Source organism: Kryptolebias marmoratus, unplaced genomic scaffold (assembly GCF_001649575.2).
Source record: "Kryptolebias marmoratus isolate JLee-2015 unplaced genomic scaffold, ASM164957v2 Scaffold98, whole genome shotgun sequence".
Classification (NCBI taxonomy): Eukaryota; Metazoa; Chordata; class Actinopteri; order Cyprinodontiformes; family Rivulidae; genus Kryptolebias; species Kryptolebias marmoratus.
In genome coordinates, this window is record NW_023665832.1 from 3,486 (window position 1) to 13,880 (window position 10,395).

Genomic DNA, 10,395 nt, shown 5'->3' on the forward strand with positions numbered 1-10,395 from the left:
CCCCGACCCGGAGAGGACTCGCTCCCCGACCCGGGGAGGACTCGCTCCCCGACCCGGAGAGGACTCACATCCCGATCCGGAGAGGACTCGCTCCCCGATCCGGAGAGGACTCGCTCCCCGACCCGGAGAGGACTCGCTCCCCGACCCGGGGAGGACTCGCTCCCCGACCCGGAGAGGACTCACATCCCGATCCGGAGAGGACTCGCTCCCCGATCCGGAGAGGACTCACATCCCGATCCGGAGAGGACTCGCTCCCTGACCCGGGGGAACCCGCTCCCGACTCGCTCCCCGACCCGGGGAGGACTCACACCCTGATCCGGAACATGCCCTGGTGCAGCTGCAGGCGGAACAGCCGGCAGTTGGCGATCCGCAGGGCGGCGCAGGCGGTTTTGGACAGGTCAGAGGTCAGCATGTGTTTGGTGCGGTGCCACCTCCCCGTGCTGCGGCGAAACTCCCGGATGTAGTCGAAGCTTGTTCCTGCACGCACAGAACGGGACAAACGGATCAGAACTGACGGTCCAGGTAAAGTCCCATCAGAACCGCAGGTCTCCGGTCCTTTTACCGACCCGTGTCCAGGTCTCCCACCACGTAGACGCTGGCTCCGATGGGCACGGCGCCGTAGACGAAGGATGAGCTGGCCTGGATGCAGAGGTTCTGGTCATCCAGCAGCATCCACCTGAACCAGAATCAAACAAAGTTCTGAGGTTCTGAGTTTAAAGCCAGGAGCCGTAAAATCAGATCTGTGTTCATGGAGGCCTGAAGGCAGCCTGAGAACCCGGAGAACATGTAAACTCCACCCAGAGGAACCCAGGCCTGAACCCAGGACCAGCCCGGGCTTGAACCCAGGACCTTCTGACTGTGAGGCAGTGTTCTGACCGCTCAACCACCGTGCTGCTGGATGATTTTCAGACTGTAAATAAATGTTTTGGTTCTGTTAAAATGTGGTTGTTGTTAAACCCAAACATCTGAATCAAGCCGGAAACCTTTAACCTAAAAGAAGATTTACTTCTTAGCTTTAGCTGCTGGAAATCACTTGGACTCATCACTTGCACCGAACCTACGAACCTTCTCATCTCGTCGTGGTAGAACTCAGACTTGCAGGTCATCATCTGTCTTTGTTCGGGGTTTTCGCTCTCCTGGCTGCGGACGCCACCGAACACGTAGAGCTCCTGACCGACGCCGCACGCCACCGAGCCAAACCTGAGCAGGAAGGAATCCATTTTATTTATTTTTGTTTAAACAGAAACCTGAACATAAAAAGATGAAGAAATAAAAAGCTTTACAACATTTTATTATTCTGTGGAGAAGCACCAGAACCCTGAACGTCTCACAGAGCTCCAGAAAGATGATGTCACCACAGCAAACCTGCCAGGAGAGGGTCGTCCTCCAAAACCCACAGAGCGGGTCAGGAGGACATTAATCAGAGGGACATCCAGGAGGACGAAGAGCTGGGACATGGAGGACCTGTCCTCGGGACCACGAGAAGCTTCATGGAGGAGAAGCAGGAAAAAGAGAAAAGGCCGGAGTGGTTGGAGTTTCTGGAAGAAGCTGCTGTGGTCAGATGAGAGCAAACATCAAGGACAGCATGTCTGAGAACAGCATCCCTACAGTGAAGCACGGTGGTGGCAGCATCATGCTGTGGGGGTGTTTTCCATCAGCAGGAACAGGAAACTGATCAGAGATAAAGGAAAGATGGAGCACAGCTGAAGCATGGATCTGTATATAAATCATCAGATGTTCCTTCAAACAGCTGATCTGTCTGAAATAACTGAGTTAAACAACTTTAAACATCCTGAGGTTGTTTTTGTGTTTGTGATTCCAGCTTAAAGCCAAAGTTTTAACGTCCACCTTCAGTAAAGCTAACTGGATGAGGCTGTGAAAGAAGCAGGAACGCAGATCATCTCTGCAGAGGAAACCCTCTCCAACCGAGGTTCTGGTTCTGAGGTGAACTCTTACGGGGGACATCAGAGAGGACAACATGTGGACGGACGGAGGACGGAAGCAGGAGTGCAGCTGAGACTGACTCACCAGCAGCGCTTTCATACATCAGAGCCAACGAGGTGCAACTAAAGTCAAACTGAAACCAAAACCAGTCTTTCTGGAGTTGTGACAGCGACTGCAGAGCGACGGCTCACTTCCTGTCGACAAACCAAAGTTAAATGTGACCAAACAGAAACCTTCCTGCTCCTCTCTGCTGTTTACCTTCTCTCCTTCAGAGGACACAGGCCCGTCCACTGCTGGGTTTTAGGGTCGAAGGACTCGACGGAGTCAAACAGCTTTCCGTCGGCGCCGCCACCGATGGCGTAGATCTTCTTATTCATGGAGGCGTAGCAGCCCACCTGCAGGAGGAAGAATCACTGAAAAACTCTTTCTGCTCCTTTTTGGGACAAACATGGAGTTCATTCATCTCCAGAACAAAGACGCTGGTAGATTTTGTTCTCATGCTTCTCTCAGGAGAAGCAGATGATGGAGTTTAACCAACCCTGCAGAAAACATCTGAGAGCAAACGGCTCCTTGTGTCTCTCCTTCTACTTTCACAGCCTCTGACTGTTTAAAAAAGGATCAGGTTTTTATTTAGTCACACATTCAGGTGTGTTTTTCCTCACACAGGTAAGAGCGTCGCTCTCTGACGGCTGCTAATGTTGAACCGATGCAACAAGAAGCTGCAGTTCAGGCTCCGTTCGACCCAAACTGAGCTGCAGGGAGGCTTCAGCGCCCCCTGCTGGTCAGACTCTGTTACAGAAATAATCTCATCTGATGCATCTGCAGCAAAAAAATTCCAGGAAAATTACAGCAAAACTTCAGTTTGACCAGAAAGGCTCTGACTGTCTGATGACATTTACCTACACGTCCCAGAAAACCCTTTAAAACATTATTAAATTTTATTATTTTTACAGCAACTTTTTATACAAACAACAAATTTTATCTCAGTATCTGTAAACCTGACTGAATGATTCTCATCCTATGTTTCAAAAAAGTGAAACATTTTTTTGCCTTTTTGTTTAAGATGGCCGCCGCAGCCAAGGTCAGTTGGCTGCTTCTTTAATCAGGCTGACTCCAAACATTAATCAGTTGTAGATGTACATCTAATTATTCATTTCTGACAGTTTCATCAAAATTTATCCAGTGGTTCCTGAGATATTTTGCTAACAGACACGAGCAAAAACACCGTCGTCCGCCCTTTGGTGGCGGGTGACAAGTCAAAGATTTATTTATTTTAAAATTATTATTATTAACAATTCTAACCTTTTTATTGGAGTTCTGTTTTATTTTGAAAGTTTTTCTACACATTGAAACATCGATTCTGTATATTTGTACCAGCTTAGGTAACCGGGTCGGCCCGTTCTGCCTGTTCTGGGTCGGCCGGCCCGTTCTGAGCTGGGTTCTGGGTCGGCCCGTTCTGAGCTGGGTTCTGGGTTACCTTGCGGATCATCGTCATGCTCGTCTGCATCTTCCAGGTGCTGAAATGTGGATCAAAGACTTCCATGGAGGTCAGCGCCGCGACGTCGTTCTCTCCTCCCAGAACGTAGATCAGGCCGTCCAGCTCCACCGCGCCGAAGTTCTGACGAGCCTGAGGACATCAGAGATGCTGTGAGACACGTTCAGTCCAACCGGGTTCAGGGTCCAGGATCCAGGACCAGATCAGGTACTATCTACAGATAGTACCTGCAGCAGGTAGTACCTGCAGCAGACAGTACTACAGGCAGTACCTGCAGCATGAGCGGTACGGGGCTCCAGGAGTTGGACTCTGGGTCGTATTTCTCTCCACTCTCCAGGACCGTGTTGTTCTCGTCTGCTCCACCCAACACGAACAGGAAGCCCTCTGAAAACAGGACAGAACCGCATCAGTCATCCTGCTGCTTCTGACGGCGCTCTGAGCGGCGCCCGACTCACCGGCAGCGACCATCCCGTGGCCGACCCGAGCCACGCCCATCGGCTGCAGCTCGATCCAGGCCTGCCTGTTGGGGTCGTAGAGCGGACACATGCAGCGTGTCGCAGAGGTCGGCTTCTTGGTTCTGAGCAGAAGAAAACAATCGGAGCAGATGGAACGTGACCCGAAGTCCAGAACTGCGGTCAGTTCTGTTCACCTCGCAGGAAGTGACGAAAAGATCCGAAAAACAAACAGGAAAGAGATTATCTGCTGAACGCTGAGCGCTGATGGAGCTGAAACTGGGCTGTTAGTGCTAAAAGAGGCAGAACGCTAGCTGAAAGCTAACAGGAGCAGAACGCTAGCTGAAAGCTAACAGGAGCAGAACGCTAGCTGAAAGCTAACAGCAGAAGAACGCTAGCTGAAAGCTAACAGGAGCAGAACGCTAGCTGAAAACTAACAGGAGCAGAATGCTAGCTGAAAGCTAACAGGAGCAGAACGCTAGCTGAAAGCTAACAGGAGCAGAACGCTAGCTGAAAGCTAACAGGAGCAGAACGCTAGCTGAAAGCTAACAGCAGCAGCTGAAGCAGATTTTAAGAGAACAATGTTTCTGAAGGAAAAATATTAGTACATGAAGTTAAATGTTTTGAAAAGCATAAAAGGTGCAGCAGCCATCGCCTGAATGAGCCGAACGTTTTGATACTTGAACAATTAAATGAACAGAAAGTAGAGAAGAAGAAAGAACAGGAAATCTGTAAATGCTGACTCAGCGTTCAGACAAATATAAATATTCTTAAATCTAATGTCAGTAAACATTACTCAGTTGTTTCCTGCAGCTTACCTGCGATCTTCTCCTCCTGCGATGACGATGCACTCGGAGTAACCTCTGGGCTTGAAGGCGGTGAGCATGGCCTCGCCCTGCGGCGGGCCGTCTGTCAGAACCTTCTGGCAGAACTCTCGGATCACCTCCCTCATGAGCGGCTCCCCCATGGACTGATGGCACGACACAAGTTGGGTTTAAACTCAGAAGCAACAAAGAAAAGCTGGATTAACTTCCTGCTGTCAGAGAAACATTCTGAGAGGAACCGGCTGGAAAATATTCCAGGTTCTAAAACTGAAAGAGCTGCAGAAACACAGAAATCTGAGTCATAATCACTCAACAGATTTGTCTTAAACTTAGTGTTAAAATGCTGAGTCAGCGTTCACACACCTGCTTTCCTTCTGCAGACTTTAGCTGTTCTTATGTTAAAACCTTCGGCTCTTCAGCAGATAGCTGCACTGACTTTTGCTTTTTGTAACTTTTATACTTTTTTTGAAAATATTTCCCTTTAAATCCACTGAGATCTCTTCAGGCTACTGTTAGCTTTTAGCGACAGTTTTACTCATTTTAGCTTTTAGTTTTAGCTATTAACTGCTGTATTTCAAACTTCATTTTGTAGCTGCTGTTCTGCTGGTTGTAGCATCTGTTTGATTGTTTCAGCTCGTATTAAATTCAGTGTTTAGCTGCTTCTTTTACCTTCTTCTACCAGGTCGTCATTGTAAATGAGAATTGGTTCTCAACTGACTTACCTGTTCAAATAAAGGTTCTTCTTTGCACAAAATGTTAACTTTTAAAAATTCAGTTTGTTTTTTTAAATCAGTATGAGAGCCGTCTGAAAAGAAACAAATCCTACTTTTATAATTTAATTCAGTATTACAGTGGCTCTGACAGGATTAAACACTTCTGAAAGATTTTTTAAAAACTAATAATTCGGGCTGAAGTTGCATCTTTGTTTCTACTAAAGTTTTAAACTAAATGAGGAAATTTCAGCTTCATTTACAGGTAACAACATTCAGAGGATGTTCCCACACTATGAGTTTACTCTACCTGCTCTCTCAGGTAACTCAGGTCCAACCCCTGCTGCCACACAGCTGACATCACTTCCTTCATGTGGACCTACAATGACCAGAATAGAAAACATCTAAACTGTTGGATAAATATGCTCTGCAGGTATGTTTCCGTTTTGTTTAAAGCGCCACGTCTTTCCGAGCGTCACCCACCCTGCGGTCGTCGGGATCGTCGGCGAACCATCGCACCACGGCCTCCAACACGTGCTTCTCGTTCCCCACGTTCAGCTTCTCCATGGCCAGCAGCTCGCACAGACGCTGGTGAGGAAGCTCCCTGAACTCCTCGGTGAGCGTCACGTCGCGGAAGTGCGTCTGCAGGAAGTCAGTGGCGACGTAGTGGACGTGGTGGAGGCAGTAATGCAGGGAGAAGAGCCGGATGCCGATGCAGTTCTCCGCGGTGATGCAGCTCTCTAAGAACTGGCAGCAGAGCAGCTTCAGGTCGGTCATGAGGAGCAGGTCCGACGCCTGCACCATGTCCTGGATGGTCTCCTCACTGAGGGCGATCTGAGCGAGAAGACCAGACTGAAGGAGTTAAAGCAGCTCACGCTCCGCCTGCCCCTGGATGTTTACAGACTGTTGGAGGAACACCTGAAACATCTGATATGTTCCACAACAATAAAATATGGGTTCATCAGATTTGATGATCATCTGTTTTAAACTGACGTTTAACATGTGCTACTGTTAGCATAAACTGGCTCCACTCACTTCACCACTGAAGATGTAGTCCAGGATCTGTTTCATGATCGCCATGGAGACGCCCTGCAGTTCGATTCTGTAGGTGGAGCCATCTTCTTTTGGAGGATTGTAGTTCAGTTTGGTCCTAAAAGAAGAAGAAGATCAACAGCAGAATGGGTCAGACACACCCATGTTGCTTTACACACATGGGCAGGTGGGACTGACCTGATCACACCTGGGCAGATGGGACTGACCTGATCACACCTGGGCAGGTGGGACTGACTGATCACACCTGGGCAGATGGGACTGACCTGATCACACCTGGGCAGGTGGGACTGACCTGATCACACCTGGGCAGGTGGGACTGACCTGATCACACCTGGGCAGGTGAGACTGACCTGATGTAAGGGCTGGCAGCAGCCAGGATGTTTTTCTGAATCGGAAGCTCCTCTCCATCAACCACCAGCAGGGCATCGTGGAAACTTTGCTCCTGCCAGAAAGTACGAAGAACTCTGAGCAGCTTCTGGGAGTGCTGCGGGTCAGAAACCTTCGAACCGGGCTCACTGGATGTAGAGTTCGGCATGTCTCGGCTTCGGACAACCCGAGAAACCCAGTCTTCTCCTGTCAACAGAACCAGACAAGCTAACTTTTCTGAAATATTTACTAATTAACAGTATGTGTTTGGTGAATAACTACCAAACCGAATAATGTGTAAAACATGTTTATTTGTATAAAGTATAGTTTCTTTTCTCTAAGTAGCTTACATTCGTGTGACAAACAGAAATTCCTTAAATGGGTCAAATTCTAAACCAGGTTTGGCGAGAACAGCTAAGCTAGCAGCCACACAGCCGGACATGTAAACAAACGGCTTCTGATTAACGACTTTAGTTCAGACTTCACGTGTCATGTTTTTATTTTTTTATTGCTCATTTTTAGTGCCTTACCTTAAAATTGCTGAGTGCTGTTTGGTGTTTTGGGGCACAGGGAGTGCCGAACTCCACTTACAGAACCATGAATCACTCCGGGCGAGAATCTTGTAAGAAAACTGTGCTGCGTTTAATACCGTAGGACAAAGCAGATACAGTACGTATCTGTGAAGTAAAAAACTAAACAAATAAACTCATTAAATTGTACAAATTTGTGATTAAAACTTAAACAGTATTAAAGTAATTCTGTATTTTCCATTAAACTGTACATAGTAAAACCAAACCACGTAATGGTAACATTCCTTTACAGATAACACAAAGTTAAAATGTATTTTTCTCCAACCCGCAAACGTCTCTTCAACCAGGCGTCAGTAAATATGGTTCCAACAGCCTTAAAGCTTCTGCTATATAAGAAAAATGAGGAGTTAACTTTTGCAACAACATGGGCTTCATCAACAAGTAGATTTTTTTACTTTAATTCATTTTTTTGCAACAACAAGTAAACATTTATTTGCATACACGCTTTGTTGTTGTTTATATATACATATTTGCTATATTCTGGATGAATCTACACCAGCACAGGTCCACTGTTTTTAAGGAGGTCAATAGACCCAATTCATGACAGTTTGAAATGATTCAACTGAATCCAGTTTGAGGTTATAATGAAGTCAGTGGATTGCATCAGATCATCTGTAAGTTAGCACCTTAAAAAGGTCAAAACCTTTTTGTAACAGAGTATTGTTTCCACAGTAGTTTGAATCAGGAGTGTTAAACTCAGTTCCATGAGTGGCCAAAATTTAAATTTGGTCCCTATTAAAGCTTAAACTTAGTCAGGAGTTTTTTCAAAAATTGAAAAGATAAATTTGCCATGTTTTTCAGATTTCTTATTATCAAAATTGTCATACAGAAATATGACCTTGTATTTATTTATGTATTATAATATACAAATAAATATAATATATTTATTTGGACCTATTTATTGGTTCTAACAAATATAATTTGCTCAATTTAAAGATTATTTAAATATATTATGTAGAATTCCTTAGAAAGAATCTTGGTTTGGGGTTATTATTGTTTTGAACTATTTTATTTCTTTTACTTTTAATAAACAGTTGAATGTTTTAACTTTGTTCTTCGATGTTGTGGAACCGTTGCGCCGGTGCGTGTTTCCAGTCGGAAGCTAACAGGCGGACTCGCGGTGTTACTCCAAACATGTCCGGGCCTGATAAGACCGAACTGGCTCCGTGGATCGAGCGCCTGGTCCTGAGCTACAGCGGCCCGGGGGAGGAGGAGCCGTGCCGGGGCGGCGGCAGCGGCTCCGGCTGCCTGAAGGCACACGTCGTCGGGCTGAGTCAGATGTCTCAGTCCCAGGTTCTGGGTCGGGGTCCGGACGGACCCATCGGGCTGATCTTCCTGTCCGACGGGGTGCTGCAGATTCCCGCCGTGCTCACCGCGGCCGCCTGGGAACACGTCCAGGAGCAGGAGGAGCGGGAGGACTTCAGCAGCTTCCTCCACACCACCGTGTTCGTCCGGGACTACCGGCTCCGGTTCTACATGAACCCGGAACTCACCAAATGCAGGTTCCTCTTGTCGGTGGGGCAGCTGGCTACGTTCGCGGTGGGTTCGGTTAAAGACAGCCCCCCCTGCTGCACCAGCCTGGCCTCCGTCCAGGCGAAGATCTGCCGGACCTGGATGTCCCTGCAGGCCCAGGAGGACTCTCGGACGGACCTGTGCGAACTGTCCGAAATGCTGGATGAGTGGCAGGACGACTCTTTGCAGCTGGTTCTGAAGGACGTCCAGAACCAGCTGAGGAACTCGTCTCTGACCCAGTCCACCACCAGCTGGGACGTGGACCGGATCCGGTACAGGGGGCAGGCGCCTTTCGTTGTCCCAGGGAAGCTTCTTCAGATCCCTGAGGGTTCTGGGACCAGAACTCAGAGGAGGGCTGAGTCTGTGGAAGATGTGGACTGGCAGGTACCTGATCCGGCAGGTGCAGAATCAGTCCGAGATCCAGGAGAGAGCTCACCTGTCCCCCATGAGGACGACGTCCCGCAGGAGGACATGACTGACAGGCCTTTGTCCAACCCCTGGGACATGTTCCCCCCTCCCTGCATCACCTCTTCAACCGAGGATTCATCTCCGGAACCAACACCGAACCGCCAAGGTGTCTCATCTGGACCCGACTCTGTTGCCACGGCAACCGTCCCCAGCATCCCCAGCACCCTCCCGCCGTACCAGGACCCTCAGACCCGCCTCCCGGTCTCGTCTTCGCTATCATCCGACCAGAGTCCAGCAGAACCTCCTTCCTCGGACGGAACCCGCACCCCCGCAGTGCTGCAGACCTGTCACGCCCTGGACCGGGACCAGACGGTCCACTACAGAAAGCCGAAGAGGAAGCGGTGTGACGTCACACCTGAGCAGGTGGAGAAGAGGGCGGGGCTTAGCCAGAGCCCCCCATCGTGGCTCTTTGAGACCCAAACGTCCAGAACCAAGCAGGGCAGCAGTCCCAAACAGGCCGTCCCAAGAAGAACCCCCAGCGTCCACAGGGACGGCACGGCGTTCTCCTACACCTACACAGTGACGGGTCAGAACCTGCTGGACTGCAGCCGGTTCCGAGTGGAGGAGTCGGTTCTGCGCTGGGCTCTGAGGACCCTTCTAACTCCAGAACCTTGTCCAGACATCAGTTGATGGGACAGAGGGCTGAGTGGTTCTGGGACGGTCCAGTTCCTCTCCTGAGGACAGAGACGGAGCTGCAGAACCTGGATCCTCGTTTTCTTTCTGACACTTTTCTGTCAGGATGTTCTGGTTCTGGATGTTCTGAATGTTCTGGATGTTCTGGTTCTGGAGTGTCTGCAGATCTCTGGGTTCCTCTGTGGCTCCAGCTGATCTGCAGTTTCTGAAGTTTAAAGGTTCTAAAATAAAGTTTATTAAAAAAAAAAAAATCTTTAGGAATCTTTCTGACCACTGATTTGAACCAAAACTACAAGAACCCGCTGGGTTCTGTCTAAAGTTAGAATAATCAGAACCTGGTTCCATAAA

General features: G+C 48.6%; 2 protein-coding genes across 2 annotated transcripts; one reads left to right on the forward strand and one right to left on the reverse strand.

The window, feature by feature from the left end:
* Nucleotides 1–6: 6 nt before the first annotated feature.
* gan (gigaxonin) lies at nucleotides 7–7,531 on the reverse strand. Its single transcript, XM_017404638.3, has 13 exons — nucleotides 7,375–7,531; nucleotides 6,829–7,051; nucleotides 6,461–6,575; nucleotides 5,909–6,259; nucleotides 5,736–5,804; nucleotides 4,710–4,861; nucleotides 3,895–4,016; nucleotides 3,711–3,823; nucleotides 3,422–3,571; nucleotides 2,203–2,339; nucleotides 1,066–1,200; nucleotides 567–676; nucleotides 7–477 (listed from the first exon to the last, which is right to left on the reverse strand). Exons 2-13 carry the CDS (start codon nucleotides 7,011–7,013, stop codon nucleotides 305–307), a joined length of 1,812 nt encoding a protein of 603 aa, XP_017260127.1. The 5' UTR covers nucleotides 7,014–7,051; nucleotides 7,375–7,531; the 3' UTR covers nucleotides 7–304.
* Nucleotides 7,532–8,536: 1,005 nt separating this feature from the next.
* On the forward strand, nucleotides 8,537–10,298 carry acd (ACD shelterin complex subunit and telomerase recruitment factor). The gene has a single exon (XM_017404639.3). The coding sequence runs from the start codon at nucleotides 8,569–8,571 to the stop codon at nucleotides 10,042–10,044; it is 1,476 nt and encodes a 491-aa protein (XP_017260128.1). The 5' UTR covers nucleotides 8,537–8,568; the 3' UTR covers nucleotides 10,045–10,298.
* Nucleotides 10,299–10,395: the final 97 nt, after the last annotated feature.